The 19,392-nt window shown below is 40.1% G+C and overlaps 1 protein-coding gene across 3 annotated transcripts in view; it reads right to left on the bottom strand.

The window, feature by feature from the left end:
• The window catches only part of LOC119422050 (SWI/SNF-related matrix-associated actin-dependent regulator of chromatin subfamily E member 1), a 36,223-nt gene extending 19,470 nt beyond the window's left edge, over positions 1-16,753 (bottom strand). For 2 of the 3 annotated variants that reach the window (XM_037689391.1, XM_037689393.1), the window contains exons 1-4: positions 16,679-16,753; positions 16,124-16,177; positions 12,053-12,096; positions 1,720-1,818 (exon numbers count right to left, since the gene is read on the bottom strand). In XM_037689391.1, the coding sequence (XP_037545319.1) occupies positions 1,720-1,818; positions 12,053-12,096; positions 16,124-16,130 (150 nt within the window). In that variant the 5' untranslated portion in view covers positions 16,131-16,177; positions 16,679-16,753. Of the gene's footprint in view, positions 1-1,719; positions 1,819-12,052; positions 12,097-16,123; positions 16,178-16,674 lie in introns of all 3 variants that reach the window. The other variant, XM_037689392.1, reaches the window with a different exon arrangement.
• Positions 16,754-19,392: the final 2,639 nt, after the last annotated feature.

Raw genomic sequence — 19,392 nt, 5'->3', positions numbered from 1 at the left:
ACTGACCTAAAGAACCTCACTGACCTACAGAACCTCACTGACCTACAGAACCTCACTGACAAACAGAACCTCACTGACCTACAGAAACTCAATGACCTACAGAACCTCACTGACCTACAGAACCTCACTGACCTACATAAACTCACTGACCTACATAACCTCACTGAGCTACAGAACCTCACTGACAAACAGAACCTCACTGACCTACAGAACCTCACAGACAAACAGAACCTCACTGACCTAAAGAACCTCACTGACCTACAGAACCTCACTGACCTACAAAACCTCACTGACAAACAGAACCTCACTAACCTACAGAACCTCACTGACAAACAGAACATCACTGATAAACAGAACCTCACTGACCTACAGAACCTCACTGACAAACAGAACCTCACTGACCTACAGAACCTCACTAACCTACAGAACCTCACTGACCTACAGAACCTCACTGACAAACAGAACCTCACTGACCTACAGAACCTCACTGACCTACAGAACCTCACTAACCTACAGAACCTCACTGACCTACAGAACCTCACTGACCTACAGAACCTCACTGACCTACATAAACTCACTGACCTACAGAACCTCACTGACCTACATAAACTCACTGATCTACAGAACCTCACTGACCTACACAAGGAGAGGTCAGTGAACAAGGCCAGGCTGATTCTGGCAGATCCTGATCACCACTCCTTGGTGAGTTCAGGTTGCTTCCATCTGGATGCAGGTTTCTGCTGCCCACATGTCGGATGAATAACTCATTCATCCCTGTAGTGATCAGGCTTCTCAAGGAACTGAGATGATTTCTGTTATTTTAATGTCTTCTCTAGTCTGGATGTTTTGTGAACCTACTGACTGTGAAACTAATGCCCCTTGGGGATTATAAAGATTGTTGAACTTGAACTCCTTCTCTGGGTGGTTGTGCATTTTGGGCTCTTTGTGAGCACCACAATGGGGGGGGGGGCAGGTATATTCTAAGTAGCGAGGAAGAATGAAGAAAAGGAGGAGTCAACATTAGCATTTGCCTACGAGGCAACTATGAAATGTAAAAGTAATTTGAAGCTGAGTTTTTGAAAATTCCATAGGACTTTCTCTGTACGTCCGGAGCCATGAAAAATGAGGAAAAATATTTACAATTTGTGGAAAATTCATAATACTTGACATGTATACCATCCGTACACGATGAAATGAGGTATACCCTACATTCAGTCATAGCAAAAATGGGAAGGATTTAAAAAAACATTTAAAATTCATCAGTCACTGTGGATAGCGTGGGACACTTGAGTAGGCGGTGAAATCGCCGCCTGTTATTGAGAAGGCAGACGGTCCTGGTTACAGACTTTCCTCCATCCACCATCATAAAAAAGTTTTCAAGTCAAAAAGAAATTTGAAATCTACAAGATTTTCTTACATGCCAGTTAGCAGAGTTTTGACATATAAGTTATTACCTTGCTCTGCTGGAGTCTCAGAAAAGGAAGTTTAAAAAAAAAAAAAACTTGAAACACAGCCTACCAAACAAAACAAACAACCCCCCCAACTTTACTCAAGTAGCGCTGTGCTACATACAGGAAACATCCCATCTTTCACCTGAAAAGAAAATATTCACAGATAACTAATGCCACCTCCTTCCCTACAATTTTATCTGTCTTCACTATCTTATTCTATTCTCCCTTTGCTCCTGAATATTGTTTATCCCTTCATAATATTCATTACCCTGCTGGAGCCTCCGGAGCTCCCTCCCAGTCGGAGGTTGTTGTAGGCCAGATGGCTGTAAGGGTTGTAGCCCACAAACCCTGGGGTGGAAGGCATTTGCTGATGGAAGACAAATGAGACAAAACACGAATGAGAAATGACACACAGACAAGAGGAAGAGGGATAAAACACAAATAAGTGAAAGGGGGGAGATAACATAAAATTAACTTTTATTGATGACCTAAAAATGCAAAACAAAAACTGAGCAGCAGGCTTGCATTCAGAATCAGTGCACAACATGTAAATGCTGCACCTATATAAAGCTCGATTCATTTTTGTGAGCACAAGGTGCTTTCATTTAATCTTGTGTTTGCAATTCTTCAGTTCACAATGTTGCACCCTGCTGCTGAATGTATAGAAAGGGAAAGCATCATAACAAGCACATACACCAAGACTACTTGCATAAAAAGTAAGAAACTGATCATTCATGTCAAAGGTTCCTCAGTCTGGAGGAGCGTTTCACTTGAGCACAAGAGAAGCGCTTCAGGCAAAAATAAAAAATAAAAATAACAAATAAAAGTAATTCATTAAAATAAAATAAATTACAAAAACTTGTTCCTGCCATTCCCTCTTCAGGGGTCTCCACAGCGAGTCCTCCTCCATCTCTGTCCTCACTCCAACCTCCTCCATGTCTCTAACTCCATCCATGTATCTCCTCTGTCTTTTTCCTGGCAGCTGCATTTCTACTATCATTCTACCAATATACCCACTGTCCCTCCTCTGGACATGTCCAAACCACTGTCCCTCGCCTCCTCTGGACATGTCCAAACCATCTCAGTCTGGTCTCTCTAACTTTATCTCCCAGTTGTTCAACCAGTGCTGTACCTCTGATAATCTCATTCGTTATCTTATCCATCCTTGTCACTCCTAAGGAGAACCTCAACATCTTCATTTCTGCCACTTCCAGTTCTTCTGTCTTTTTGTCCATGTCTCTGTCTCCCGACCATACAACATAGCTGGTCTCACAACTCTCTTATACACTTCACCTTTGCTGCTTTCTTGTTGTCACAAATCACTCCTGAAATATTTCTCCAGCCAATGCATAAATCCATCTCCAAGTTCTCTTCACTGTTTTCTTTTCTCACCACAGATCACAGTCATTTGCAAACTTTATAGTCCACGGGGATTCCTTCTAGACATCATACTTCTTTAAAAGTCTTCAGTTGATCCAAAATGCTGCTGCCAGAGTCTTAACTGGAGTTAGTGGGAGAGATCATATTTCTCCAGTTTTAGTTTCTCTCCATTGGCTCCCTGTCGAGTCCAGAATAGAATTCAAAATCTTACTTCTAACCTACAAAGCTCTCAACAACCTAGCTCCATCTTATATTACAGATCTTATTGTTCCATATTTTCCTAACAGAGCACTTCGTTCTCAGACTGCAGGTTTACTTGTGTCCGTGAGGCTGACACATTATCCAGTTTTAAAACTCGACTTAAGACTTTCCTTTTTGCTAAATCCTATAGTTAGGGTTGGGTTGGGTTTCCTGAGCTGTCCCTTAGTTATGCTGCTATAGGCTTAGACTGCTGGAGGACAAACTGACCACAATTTTCACTCTGCTACTGTCTTTACTTACTCTGCTCAACCTGTTTGTATTTGTAATTATTTTTTCTATCCTTAACGTGTTTTTGTCTTTCAGATACACCTGGACCTATACCTGGACCTACCATTCTATGTTCGTCTGTCTCTCCTTCCTGTCCTCTCAGACCAGCTGGTCAAAGCAGATGGCCGCTTGTCCTGAGCCTGGTTCTGCTGGAGGTTTCTTCTTTTTAAAAGGGAGCTTTTCTTTCCACTGTTGCCACTGTGCTTGCTCAGAATGGGAGACTGTGATGAAGCCAAGATTCAACTTGTATGCTGGATTCTTTAGAGAACTTTACTAATTGGCTTTTTTCTCAACCTCCATTTGATCATCTCTGAATTTGCTTGCTTAAGATGGAAGACTGTGACGAAGTGAAAACTCAAAGCAATCTGTTGGCTCCTCAGATAAATAATGTTATTAACTGACTTTGTATGTGAATGTTTCTGTTCAGTACCCTGAGATGAATTCTGTTGTGATTTGGCGCTATATAAATAAACTGAATTGAAGTTACTCTTTTCCTCTCATTATCCACCTGTGTTTACCCTAGGCTTCTGGCCTTGGGAGGGGTGGTGGTGTCAGCTGTATGCAGGGGTCAACATAAGCGGTTTCCGTTTGACCGAGATGACCTATTTTTGTCTCGAACAACAAAGTGACATAAACATGGATCAGTCATCTGTAAAAATGAAAAGTGGGAAGAAATAAAAAACGCGTTTTCAACCATTCCAATTTGGGTGGGACAGACCCGGATTTGGCCTCCCCATCCCACAAGAAGAGGGGCAGAACACCCAAATGTCCCTCAGGAAGCTGGCTGGGCTCGCCGGTGTCTCTGTGGGAGGAGCGACACAGCGTGGTTGTTTCACGGGATTTATGCAACAGCAGAGTCAGACTGCTGTAACAAGTCTATACTGGCTGTAAAGTGCACGTTTACATCTTTCAGAAACCGTTGGAATTTTGGGGATAGCTCACACTTTTGCAAAGTTACAGTAATGCAAAACTAACTAAAAAAAACTAAAACAAAAAACAATGGGTAAGACGCTCAGAACAAAAGAAAAACATTTTATTGTTAAAGTTCAGGTATGTTTTTATGTTTATTACCGTAATTGATTCAATCATCATTTATTAGGTCAAAAATCTTTGATTATTAGATTAAATATTGATTGGGGGGCGGGGGGGGGGGTTGTGTGTGTGTGAGTGCACGCAAGTAATTTAAATGTTTAAAGGTTTACAGTAAAAGTAAATAATCTAACCTTTAGTTGTTGTGTACATCATTACTGGACAAATGGTGGAATCATGGTTTGTAGACACAGACGTGGTGTTTGTAAAGCTTGTATTTTCTATTTGTTTACTTGTTCTATTTTAACTGCATGCTCCAGAGGATGTTTTGTCAATAAATTACAAAAGAAAAAAAAAGAAAAAAATCTTGATGTGTTCTGAGGGTCATCATCATACAGACTTGTGCAACTTGCGTGCGTGACTAAACTTCTGGTCTTCAAAGAAAACTGTGGCGCCGCAGGAGCGCGCTCAGCCTGTTTGAGTGTCTCCCTCAGTGAGAAAGGAGGCTGTCTGCTGCTTTAGTTTTTATAATTAAACCATATTAACGCTAAACGATGAATATTTATATTTCCCAGATTATAACAAAACTTTGTTTTAACTTAAATTTTTTACCTTAAACACACAAAGTTCCCTTTGTGAGAGACAGTTTCAGATGTTTGCAGTTCATCATAAATATCTGCTAAATTCAATTCTACACATTGTTTTAGCAACAACACAGTGTTTTTGCTGTTTGAGTCTGTTAAACATGATTTTTTTAGTAGAGCCCGACCAATATATTGGTACGGCGGATATTTGCACCACTTGTAAACCTTGTGTGGGTCTAGGTATAGCACGGATCTGATTTGCTTAGCCTCATAGTTGCTAACAGCTGCGCTAAATAAACAAGCCCCGCTCTACTCGCTGTTTACTTGGATTTTTGGGATGGACCAAGCTAAAAAAAATTCAACCTCTATATCAGTTATCAGCATCCATTTTGCATTGGAAAAATTTGCAGATATTTGTAATAACACTTGAAACTAACGCTTACATAGAGAACACTGAGATTTTGGCAATAATAAAGAAAAGAAAGAGATATATCTTGGTATTATTTACCTTTACCTTTGTATTTGGGGGCAGCTGTGGCTGAGTGGTTAGAGCAGTCATCCTCCATTGGGAGAGTTGGGGGTTCAAATCCACCAGCAGTCACATGTTACAGTGTCCCTGAACAAGACACTGAACCCCTCATTGCCTCTGATGTGTGTCTCATCAGTGTATGAATGTGACCTAAAGCACTGATTAGTCTCTACAGATTCAGGTTATCTTGGTAGAAATAGTAGAGTGCTGTATGAATGTGTTTGTGGAGGTAAATGAGGGCACAGATTGTGTTGTAAAACTCTTTTAGAGTATCTTGATTAGATAGAAAGGCTCAATATAAGTACAGTCCATTTACCATTTATTCCTAATAAATGGTTAAAACAGCTTGATTCAAAGAACTAAAGTTGCAGAAATCAGCAAGTTTACCTGGGAGAGTGACTTAAAAAGGCTGTGCATGCTTCTGCGGCAACGCCCTCTCTGCTGGTTTAGCACAGGAGTCAGTGTCTGTATGCTAATGATGTTAGCCTGAATGCACTGACAATGAATACAAGGTCAATTTTAGATACAAATGTCCCAGGTGGTCTGGGCACAGTGTTGGAGGAGGGGGTAATGATGGGGAAAACGGGACATTTGGTGTCTTCCCCACAGCACAGAATTGATGACGTGTGAACATGTACAGACATTTTATACATTGCATGATTTTTATGGTGGGGCGGACTGCCCTCTTAGGATAATGGTAGGGACTGACCACAACAATCATCCTACATACCGATGCTGCCTGGCCACACGAACCCCTGCCAAACTTAAAAGTCCATACAGAATGTACTTTACCTGTGTACTCCTGCCTCTACTCTAAACTGTTACACTCTCTTTTGAAAATAAGTGTTTACTACAGCCATTTCCATTCTCTTGGGAAAATCCACCACCATCTGTCCTTCCCGGTTCCTTTCCTTGACAAAACACCTGTCCAACACTTCCTCATCTCCTCTGTTTTCTTCATCAACATGTCCATTCAGGTCTGCTCTGATCACCACTCTCTCCTCCCTGAGAATACTCGTATTAGAGCCCGACCAATATGGAAATTTTGGCTATCACCAATACAATATTGGGAGGAGAAGGCTAATGTTGATAACGATATGCTGGCTGAAAATGGTTGAGCTTTGTCCATCTTCAAGAATCTAAGAAAACAGCGAGTGGAGTGGGGTTTTTTAATTAGCGCAGCTGTTAGAAGCCAAGTTAATCAGATCCATGCTTTAATTAGTCCCACAGTAGGTTTACAAGTGGTGCACTGGTAACAAAAACAGTCCTCCTAACGTGTGTTCACATTTTTTATCCTCCAATGTTCACCATAAAGTTATCAAGTGTGTTACAATAATATAAATTAAACAAAGAAACACCCTTCCCTGTTCATTGTTTGAACCCCCTCGTTTCTGACATTGGACGTTCGTGGTGAGACGTATTGTGTCACTTCCTGTTTTCTCTGCTGGTAGCCCGAGTAATGTTTTAGCTAGAGGAGTCTTGTTTTCTGGATTTATCCATCTATTGCTGTTTTACATTCTAGTTCACAAACATCCATGGTACAGTTGTTTTTCTACTGTTGGATAGTGCTTAAAATACATTTTATCTTTCAACATGTCTTGGTTTTTATTGGTGTATTGGGATCTGCTAGCTCTTGCTAGCGTTAGCTTAGCATGGCTGCTGCTTCTCTCCCGGCTTCCTCCGTTTTCAGTTGCTCCGTGTGTCAGATGTTTAGTTACTCCTCTGCCTCCTTTAGTGATAATGATACAACAAATGTAGTCTTATGGTAGCTTTGGAGGAGAGGCTGTCTGAACCCTTAGACAGCATGGAACCACAGAGGCTAGCTCCCGTTAGTGGTCCTCCAGCAGACCCCGAGCAGCCGGGACCCCAGACCGGCTGGGTGACGGTCCGGAGAAAGCGTAGCGTTAAGGCTAAACCCCCAGTTCACCACCGACCCATTCACGTTTCTAATAGATTTTCCTCGCTCAGTGACACACCCGCTGAGAAACAGCTCCTGGTTATTGGTAGGGCTGAGTACCGAACCGAGGTTCTTAAATGGCACCGACCGAACTGCACCGGTCGGTGTATGGATTGAAACATCACTCTTTTTTCGGTGTCAAGTTTCAGTACTGGCTGTAACGTGTCAAGTGGTTTCAGCATGCAGGCAGGTAAAACACCAGACATATGACAAATAGACTACGTGTTTACACCCAGAGCTGTATAGAGCTGTCGTATCTAATCTATGTATAATGTATGTCTATGGGGCTGGTTACGCCCACAGACGGGGTTCACGTGTGCAGCGCATGTGTTGTCGAACAGCTTCGACAACACACGCAACTGTCTGCTCGTGTTTTTCTGCAAGAAAACAGACGGACAGCAGCCTCCCCTCATCCTCTCAGCGTTAAAGTCAGCCTGTGGGTGTTAAACAGACTGAATCAACATCTCCACGGCCGGACTCCTCTTCATCAAAGAACTCCGAGGACGGAGCTGTGTCTGTGTGTCAGCTGGTAAGTTTACGTTTGTTAACGTTACTGCAACTTAACACGTACATCGCGGTGAATTAAACTAGAATCCATGTAATGTTAACTTTAAGATATTAGTGTGTAAATTTATTTTATCTATGTAGCTAGCTAAACTCAGAAGCTAAAGATTGACAGTAACAGATGAAGCTTAGCTTGTAAAACTGCTCATCCATCGGATCAGCTGCTTAAAAAGTTTGCCTAAAGTTCAGCGTTTGTTTATGTTCTCACAGGAGACTCTGACCCTGATGTGAGGACAAAGACTCACAAAATAAAAGTCTGGTGGGGGCCACAGGACAGTCACAAACATTGTTGTTAAAAGTTTGCTGTCTTTTTCTACAGTGGGGGCTTCATGGTGGAGGTAAGTAAACTTTAAAAGGATTTTGTTGACAGTTAAGCTTTTATCTCTCAGCCTAGATAATGTTTTTTGAGCAATAACACCACAATCAGGTTATTGTTGATGTTTTGTGTTTTCATGTCAATTAGGGAGATGATCAGAGCCCTAAACCCCAGAGAATCACAGAGAAGATTCAGGCAGAGACACAGAGGTGCAGAAGTCTGCATCAGTGACCTGCTGGTGGAATATGAGGGACAATATGTCAGTGCTATCAAATTGACAACCAGGTATATGTGTGTGCAACAAGAATCATCTACACCCTCAGAGTGAACATGTTCTACTGCTGGAGACACCATCAGCCAGGAGTGGGCTTGTTTGTGTCCACAGAAAGCAGACATGTTGATTTTTCTGAAGAAAAACTGTTAAGTGAAAAGGTCCTCAGTGAACATTAGACACTGACGTGTCACTGGTTTGTAACTGGTCTTTTGACCTGGAAATTATTTGTTAGTTTTTATGTAAGAAAACTGCTTGGAATAGAAAAATACCAAAGTTAAAAAATAAAACTCACAATATGTACTGTAATATGCAACGTAATTTTATTCTTGTTAGAATTAATAGTAATTACAAAATTGGTACCGAAAAAAGAACCGTCCAGGAACGGACACCGAAGTGAAGGTACCGATACAGATTTTTTTAGAAAGGTACCCAGCCCTAGTTATTGGCAGCTCCATAGTCTGAAACGTGGCTTTAGGGACTCCAGCGGTCATAGTCAAATGCATTCCGGGGGCCAGAGCGGGCGGCATAGAATCTTATCTGAAACTGCTGACTAAGGCTAAATACAGTAAGATTGTTATTTACGTCGGCAGTAATGACACCCGGTTACGTCAATCGGAGGTTAGGGATGGGGCCGATCCAATATCCGTATCGGCCTCCGATACCAGCATAATTTACATATCGGATTTTTCCGATCCACCTGCCGATATTTCTGATCCATGATGCAAGTTGGCTTCAAACTATGGAATGGATTTCCTGAACGGTGGCGTATCTCATGAACCCAGAGTAATAAGACCTGCCTCACATTCAGGAAATCCATTTCATAGTTTGCAGTCCGCTACAACATGAGGACCGAGTTAGCAGCACTGTGGCTAACAGCTAACAAACTTTTCATCTAAACATGTCCGCTGTGTGGAAGTATTTTACACTAGAAACGCCACAAAACAAGACAGCATCGTGCAACGTCTGCAGAGCCATAGCGCCACATTAAACCGCGGTAAAGTTAGTTTTACGATGGACATTCGAGCTCCGTGGCTTCAGCGGGGCACTGCTCTTTGTTCAACCCACAACAGGCGACTCAACCCCGGCCAGCCACGTCCAATCTGCCCCGCTCAATCTGCCCGTCTCCGAGGAGGGACAGACAGAGCGCGGCTGCCCCAAATCAGGCTGCTTGCTTCGGATTGAACAAGAAGAAGACATCGCTGAAGCCACGGAGCTCAAATGTTTACAGAGAAGTTGCTAAACTTCATGATTAAGGACCAACCACTATCAGTTGTAGAAAAGGAAGGATTTCTCAGCTTGATACTTGCAGTCAAGATATAGTTTACCCTCCAGGAGATATTTATCAGTACAACAGTAGACAATCATAAAAAACATATGATTTGAAAATTATATATATTAAAAACATAAACAGCTACAATATAAAGTGTTGTAAAATACTAAAAACAGGAACATGTCTGTTGGTTTATGCCAGGTGTTTGAAGCCATTTAACATTTAATTTAATTTAATTCATTTATTCATTCATTTAAAAGAAACAAAATTTTAAAAAATCATCAAAAAGAAAACATAGAAAGAAAAGAGTGCAGAAAGAAGAAAAATAATTCTTATATCTGCCCCTTATTTAAAAAAATATAAAATGAATTTTAAAAATCACTTAAATTAATCACTTTAATATCCACTTTAAAGCTAGGAATAAAAATAAACATGTTTTGTGTTAGAATTTAATTCTAACTTTAAAACTTATCCAACATTAATAAAACTTAACTCAAGTTGCCTTTTTGGACATGCATGCATATATTTGTACAAATTGTACTTGAGAGGAGATTATTACAGCCTCATATAAAATCAATGATGATCATGATATCGGAACTGGATCGGTATCAGACGATATTTAAATGTAGGTACACGGATCGGAAGTAAAAAACGTGGATCGGTGCATCCCTAACGGAGGTCACTAAAATTAATGTTGCTTCAATGCGTGACTTTGCTAAAACCATGTCGGACTCCGTAGTTTTCTCCGGCCCCCTCCCCAACCTGATCAGCGATGACATGTTTAGCTGTATGTCATCGTTTGACCGCTGGGTGTCCAGGTGGTGTTCTGACAATGACGTGGGCTACGTAAATAACTGGAGCACTTTTAACTACATTTATTTATTTGGGAACTGCACCTGCATTTTAGTTTTGTGGTGGATTTTGTTGATCTATATTTTGTGCAGACTTTTTCAATCTAAATAACATAAGGATTATTTTTATTTTTATACTTTGTGACTGAATACTTTAATAAATAAAGTAATAGCAGTAAAATTAATCCTCGTTGTTTTTTTAGTTTTTATGTGATACTGCAAAGCAACATGTTAAGTTAATTTTGTCAAATGAATAACTGACTTCTGTTTTTTTTTTTTTTTTGGTTATATCACAAAATTTCTTGTTAGCGTCAGAATGCTCTGAAATATCACAATATTATATTTGAGCCATATCGCCCATCCCTACTGTAGCAGCATTTTTTTTTTCTTTACAGACAAAGATGTCAGACAAACAATGCATTTCATTGAGGATGACAAAAGTAACGTTACTAACACTGATATATATTTACCGCTAAATCAGATTTATTGTTCTGGATGAACTTTTACAAGACAATAGCCTATGCTAGGTTATCTAAACGTTAGCTTGCTAGCTTGAGACACACCTAGCTAATGACAAGTGGGTTGGAGGATTGAAGAGAACTTATTATTGTTGATTTATTTTACAGATCAATTAAAATAAACCTATCATGCTCTGTTCAGTAAAATACACTACACAGTATTGCTCCCTGCTTCATCTGTGCTGCATATCAAAAGTGAAACTTAAAACCATGACTTGAAAGTAGTCTTCATACACCCTCTGCTGGATACATTGTACAATTATGGCTGGTTCCAACGTTTTATGGGTGGAAAATTAGAAATACTTATATCAGCAGAAGATGGGACAATTATCACCGATAAGATAGGCCCCCAAATGTCTATATCTGCCTAAAATATCGGCCCTACCAATCTATCAGTCGGGCTCTACTCTCTATCACTTCATTTAGATCATTCCAGATTTCCCTTTTCCTCTAAATCACATCCAACCTCTGGAGAATAACCACTGACAACATTCAACATCAGACCTTCTACTTCTACCTTCAGACACATCACTCTGTCTGACACTCGTTTCACCACTACTACATCTCTTACAAAACTATATTTATTGCAATAAAAAAAAATAAAAAAAATTTAATTAAAAAAATTGTTAAAGCACTCAAATGATGACATGATAGAATAACTCAGGAGTGACAGTGGGAATGAAGAGCTGAACAAGATTTGTGGCAACCTTAGTGGGTTAAGACGGAGTGAAATACTACAGAAATCAAATAAGAAGCATTAGGCATGTCAGTTTTTGTAAATGCTGAGAGTTGGACACTTACTGTTGTCGGGGCGGGGGGAGGTGGAGGAGCGTAGGACGGGCGTTCTGTGAAGAGTTAAAAAAAACTGACATTAACCTGGCTGTGTATGGTTTCAGAATCATTCTTCATTCATTATTTAAAATGTTTTAGTTTTGTTACAATTTTGATAAAAACAGTGGGGTGTCCTAAACATTACGTTTAAAAAAAGAACTGAGGTCAAGTTGTCCACCATCCACCTCGTACACTTCAAACTGAATAGAAACTTAAAATCTAATGTCTACAATACAGACAAATGCATGTGAATAAACATAAACAAGAATTTGCAGTCAACACCAAACATTTTTCATCTGTAGGAATCAAGATGATGCAAAAGACCATAATTAGCTCCAACCACATACAGTGCTCTAAAATAGTATAATATGTGTTTTGTGTTGTCATCATTGTATGTTCTCTGATTTAACCCATCGCACCTGCGATACACCCAGGTGGAGCAGTGGGCAGCTGTGTAAGCACCCAGGGAGCAATTAGGGATTAGGTGTCTTGCTCAGAGACACCACAACATGTGGGAATGGCTGAGGATCGAACCTGGGACTTTCAGGTCCCAGGCCGGCTTGCCCTACCTTCACCTTACAAATTTCTACTGCATTTGCTTAAATGCAACAGTAAAGTGTTGGTACTACTTTCTTATTTTAGAGAATTTAGAAATCCTACAAGTAATAGATAGGAAAGTAATGTATCACTGTACATGGTGTTACAAACAAGTTTTCTTAAGACTGTCTCCCAGAGGCAGAAACAAAAATATACATATATGGATTTTTTTCTTGGTGTATGTGACTGGACCTCATTTCAAGAACCTTGTTAACCTTGACCCTCATGCTGAAGTATGCATCAAACTGTGATCCTTATACTGAGGTATGTACTCAACTGTTATACTGAGGTGTGTACTCAACTGTTATACTGAGGTATGTACTCAACTGTTATACTGAGGTATGTACTCAACTGTTATACTGAGGTATGTACTCAACTGTTGTTATGAGGCATGTATTTGTATGTGACCTTCATACTGAGGTGTAGGGCTGCAACAACGAATCGATAAAATCAATAAAAATTGATGATCAAAAGTGTTGGCGATGAATTTCATTATCGATTTGTTGTGTCGCGTGATTATGCGTCTTTCCTGGCGCTGCGGAGCTGTTTTGTTCACGGGCAGTTCATTGTCAATGCTGACTGACTGAATAAAGTTTGAAAGATAAAAAAAACTGCAACGCGAGTTGAGTGAGGGGGGAGGTAGAAGCAGAGGCTGTTTTCAAAAGAAATTAAATACATTTTACAAATGACCGACGCAGAGAAAAGTGTTCGACCCAAGTCCTCCAAAGTGTGGGAGCTCTTCACAAAGATAAAAACTGTGAAACACACAGCTTCGAAAAAGTGACGACACGACACGGGAGAAACACGGAGATGAAACGTAAACATGGCGGAGTTACGAGGAGGAGGAAGGAGCTGCAGCAAATACAACGTCTCACTCCCAACTCATGTGTTGCAGGTGAGTCTTTACAATTTAACACATTGTTCCATTTCCAAGTGAGAAAACGTAACGTCAGTCTGTCTGGTAGATGAAGCTGTTTGTTTGTTTGCTGATTAATGACGGTGATAGAGAACGTGTGTTACTTTTTATTTAATTTAATTGGTACAAGCAGTGTTTAAATGTGATTTATAAATAAATATAACACAAAGATAATAATTTAATGATTAAGCTTCAACTTTTAATTTGCTGGCAAAGACTGAAGACACTGCAGGTATGGCAGGATGAATTGCATTTGAACAGGAATTGAAGTAATTTATTACATCTACTCAAAAGTGTGTAATTAAGTATTTTATGTGTGTGTGTGTGTGTATGTGGGGGGCAGCACAGAGACGCAACTGGTAGAGCTGCTGCCTCTCAGCGAGCAGGTCCTTGGTTTAAACCCCGGTCCAGGGGCCTTTCTGGGTGGAGTTTGCATGTTCTCTCCGTGCATGCATGGGTTTTCTCCGGGTGCTCTGGTTTCCTCCCACAGACCAAAAACATGCAAGTTAGGCTGATTGGTAACTCTAAATTTTCTCTAGGTGAGAGTGAGAGAGTGAATGGTCGTTTGTCTCTATGTGTCCCTGTGATGGACTTGCGACCCATCCAGGGTGTACCCCGCCCCTCGCACAGTGATTGCTGGACATGGGCACCGGCGACCCCCGTGACCCAAAATGGAAGAAGCAGGTAAAGATAATGGATGGATATATGTGTGTGTGTTTAATTGCTCTTTTAGCTACTTTTTTCCAGGTGTTCCACCTCTTGCCTGTAGCTGGACTCATCATTGTTTGTGGTGGGATGCATCACAAACAATGATGAGTCCAGCTACAGGCAAGAGGTGGAACACCTGGAGAGCTGGTGCAGAGAGAATAACCTTCACATCAATGTGAAGAAGACAAAGGAGATGATTGTGGACTTCAGAAGGAACAAAAACACCTACACCCCCCTGAACATAAGAGGATCTGCGGTGGAAGTGGTCTCCAGCTACAAGTACTTGGGTGTACACATGAATGACAACCTCAGCTGGAGCAACAACACCACCAGCCTGATCAAGAAAGCTCATCAGAGACTCTACTTCCTCAGACGGCTGAGGCGAGCTGGTCTGGGAAGCTCAGTCCTCACCTCCTTCTACAGGTGTGCAGTGGAGAGCATCCTGTGCTCCAGCATAAACGTGTGGCATGGAGGCTGCACAGCTGCAGAAAGAAAAGCTTTGCAGAGAGTGGTGAAGGCTGCACAGAAATCTGTCGGAATCAGCCTCCCCACCATCACAGACATCTACACCTCCAGATGCAGGAAGAGGGCCACCTGCATCATGAAGGACCCCACTCACCCAGCACACACACTTTTTGCCCCACTCCCCTCAGGAAGGAGGTTAAGGAGCATTAAGTGTAGAACCACTAGACTGAGGAACAGCTTCTACCCTGAGGCTGTTAGACTCATGAATCTCTAACTAGAATAATCACTGTGAAAAACCATATCATGTTGCTGCTGATCTGTTTCATGTTGCTGCTGATCTGTTTCATGTTGCTGCTGATCTGTTTCAATGTTGATGTGTTCATGCGTGCACATCTGCTCACAGACTCATGTTCATGTTTGTGCTGATGTTCAATGTTTTATGTTATGAGTGCTTAGTGTATATTTAGTTGATGTTTTTCTTAGTTCATATCTTAGATGTTATTACTGTTTTTCTTATACATTTTATTGTTGGATGTAACTGGGACCCTGTGTACATAATTTTGCTCCACCACATGTACCACATGAGGTGCGAATGACAATAAAGAATCTCTGACTGACTCTTTTGCCTGAACCTAACACTGTAAGTGAAAAAAGGCATGTTTTGAGTTGCTGTAAATTATATTAGAATACATATAAACTCTCTCATTCCAGAAAACAACAACAAACAATGACAGCCTTCATGATGGACAGACATCATGGACACCACAGCAGCAGCTGTCTTCACTGAAATCATCCTTAAATGATCGTCACTGACATGAGGCCTCTGTCGATGTTTGAAGACGAAGGCTTCACTACAATGATCCACGTTTTTAATCCAGGTTACAATAATCCACACTTTTAATCCAGGTTACACTCTTCCCTTAAGGACACATTTTACAAAGTAGCTACATATTGTGCAGGTATAAAGCAGACATTTGGATATATTTTTGTGTACATTTATTTTTTTAAGCTATTCAGTTAACTTTTATTTTTTATTATTCAATATTTTACTAACAGAATAGTCAAATAGCAACCTTTTTTTGTGTGTGTGTGTGCGAATTGCTATGTCAGTCAAATGTTCAATTTCGGAATAAAGTGGTGAAAATCAAAACGTGTTTTTGCGCACAAACTAATCGATTAATCTACCCGCTCGTCATTGATGAATCGATTATTTGAATAATCGTTGGTTGCAGCCCTACTGAGGTGTGTACTCAACTGTGACCCTCATACTGTTCTCAGACAGTATGAGGGTCAGGATAACAGGTTAAGTCTCAAATAAACCGAATCATTTTCACAATAAATTAATATCTACGTACTTGACATTGCTGCTGGACAGTCACGTAGATCAAGCTACTTCCACGTTGATGAAGCTGGGGGGGGGGGGGGGGGGGGAAGAGAAAAAAACAATATACATTACAGTTTAAATCAAAAGTAACTCCACGAATGGAAACTGTCTGGCACGGGGGAAAACGAGCGGCCTGGAAAAGAAAAGTTGTGATGTTAGCATGAATGAATTGCGGCTGCTAGAACAGGCCAGCTAAACGAGCTAAAACTGGAGATCCTGCTACAAACAATAACATGGCATTATTTCTGAAATCAGATCGATTCCAGTCACGTACAGAACATCCGCAGGTGTTTAATTATTGAAGCCGTAATAAATCTTTGAAGAGGACAAGGCTTATAGAAACTTGACTGCTGGAGCGAGATGCTAAGCTAACAGACAATAAGTCAACAGCTAATCCTCGGCGCGTGGTGCTCGCGAGCTTTACCCACACATTTACTGAAAAAACTAAATAAATATACATGACATTAAACATTAAAGTTAGAACGGTAAAAACATCAATTAGTAATAGAAAAGAATGCTTACTTACTACAAATTATTCCTTTTGAAAAACCGCTTGTTCCGCCTTTCACATTTGGACCGGAAGTACTTTTTTTTTTCGTCTGAGCTGCGGACAGAAACGATCCTTTCAAAATAAAATCGTGTTTAGAATGATTTAAAACAGAAAAAGACAAGAAGGAAGCTCGAAGGATTTCAGAGCAGCTACAGCCCAAAAACTCAACAGAACTTTGAAATAAAAAAATCCAAGCCCAGAAAAAATTCCTACATTTTTAGGTATGAACTGAACTATGACGTGTAAAGAGTAACCTAAACATGTCTCCATTGTCTCAGCATGGTCACCATGGTAACCGTTTTAATGAAGATGGTGCATACTTTATTTCAACGCTAAGCTACAAAACACTAGCTGATGTAGCTTCAACTATAATGTCAGCTTTAAACTAACAAAGAGTCATGAACCCCGTGTAAATCACTTTACTAAAAATGCTGGATATTAATTGTACATGCATTTTTAAACATCCCTCCATCCATTATCTTTTACCCGCTTCTTCCATTTTGGGTCACGGGGGGTCACTGGTGCCCATGTCCAGCAATCACTGTGCGAGGAGTGGGGTACACCCTGTACAGGTCTCTAGTCCATCACTGTTAGCAGCATGGTCCTGTCAGCAGCGTGGTCCTATCAGCGGCTTGGTTCTGTCAATAGCTTGGTCCTGTTAGCAGCGTGGTCCTGTCAGCGGCTTGGTTTTGTCAACAGCTTGGTCCTGTCAGCAACTTGGTCCCGTCAGCCACATGGTCCTGTTAGCAGTGTGGTCCTGTTAGCAGTGTGGTCCTGTTAGCAGCTTGATCCTGTGAGCAGCTTCGTTATGTTAGCAGCTTCGTCGTGTTAGCAGCTTTGTCGTGTCAGCAGCATGGTTCTGTCAGCCACTTGGTCCTGTTAGCAGCTTGGTCCTGTTAGCAGCTTGGTTCTGTCAGCAACATTGTCCTGTTAGCAGGACCGCCAGCCACTTGGTCCTGTTAGCAGCTTGGTCCTGTTAACAGCTTGGTCCTGTCAGCGTGGTCCTGTTAGCAGCTTGATCCTGTTAGCAGCTTGATCCTGTCAGCAGCTAGTGTGGTACTATTAGCAGCGTGGTCCTGTTAGCAGCTTGGTCCTGTCAGCAGCTAGTGTGGTACTGTTAGCAGCATAGTGCTTTTAGCAGCATTGTCCCATGAGCAGCATGATGCTTGCAGGCGACCAGCATGAAGCTCCAGTATGAAATAGTAGGTCTGGCCAACAGCGACAAACTGCAATAAATCATTTGAGAAAACTATAATTTGAAGCTACATACATAAAAAAACATAGCCACCATTTAAATCTGAAATATGGAGCATTTAAGACGTTCAAAAATCAGCCCTGACATCTAAGGTCTGAAAGGGTGAGTTGCTCACCCAGTTTGTTCATAAGTTAGAGCAATTTATTGACATTACGTTTTTCTGCACTTCCCAACCAAGATATGGAGCCCAGAGTGATCGCAAACTTTGTAGAAGTTGGTACTCTGGGCTCTGATTGAATTAATAAATGTACAAATATTATTTGAGTCAGTTTGATTTCCCAAATCAATATTAAAGTCCTCAAAAAAATGTTTTGTTACAACTCCTTTCAAAGAGCTCCATGATTTTATCAGTAAATAGCTCTATATTGTATTTGAACATGGTGATCTATAGACACAACTAATTATTATATTGTTAGAGTTCTCTTTTAATATTTTAACCTTAATTATTTCCATTACATCAACAACTATTGACATCTTGTCCTTAATTTTGCATTTAATTTCTGTATTAATAAATAAAGCACATGCCCCACCTTTTTGTTACTTCTATTCATATAATATAATCCGTATCCTTCTATTTGAAAGTTATTTATATTTTCATCCAGGTCTCTGAAACTGCTATTATACTAAAACTTATGTTAAACTGTTTTAAATAGTCTGTTATTTTAGATACACTTGCATTTATACTTGTACTATTAAAATGAATCATAGTCCTAGTCCTAATCATAGTTGCTCTTCATTATAATATTAACAATCTTTGATTTCTGGAAAAAGATTTGTATCAGCCATACTACTCAAATTGTATATTTTTAACTTCAAGTCTTAGAAAGTATCCATATTTTAAAAATACATTTCCACCATAGATCAATATTGTTTCTATATCCACTACTTCATGTTCAGTGTAAATGAAGGTGTCCAGTTCTTCGATTAGTTGTTTTGTCATAACTGCACTCAGTTCCAGTCAATACAAGTTTGATCGTTTCCTTATTATGTTCAGTTTACTTCATGTTCATGTGGATATTACTGGATTTCACAAAGTTGAGCAGAAGTTTCCTTGTTCTATCTTCTTGTATCACTGATATTTATCCAGCTCAATTTTGTTAATTAAGTGTGTCTTAAATGAAAAATACCTCATGCTTAAAAGTATAAAAATTGTATTAACACTATTAAAGAATATGTCTTAAGTATTTAAGTTACACAAATATTTCCATTACTTTAAAGAGACAAATTGTAATAATAATAATAATAATAATAATAATAATAATAATAATAATAATAATAAACATGAGGGTTATGAGGGGCCCTCTGAAACGTTTTCTCTCCTGTAAGGGATCCCCGAACCACGAAAGTTTGAGAACCTCTGTTGTAATTCAATTCAAAAATACTTTATTAATCCCAGAGGGAAATTAAATGAATTAATGAGTGCATGAATAAAAAT

This window comes from Nematolebias whitei, chromosome 15 (assembly GCF_014905685.2).
Source record: "Nematolebias whitei isolate Nwh7 chromosome 15, NemWhi1, whole genome shotgun sequence".
Classification (NCBI taxonomy): domain Eukaryota; kingdom Metazoa; phylum Chordata; class Actinopteri; order Cyprinodontiformes; family Rivulidae; genus Nematolebias; species Nematolebias whitei.
The sequence above is the reverse complement of the archived record's forward strand: the minus strand, read 5'-3'. Positions and strand labels throughout refer to the sequence as shown.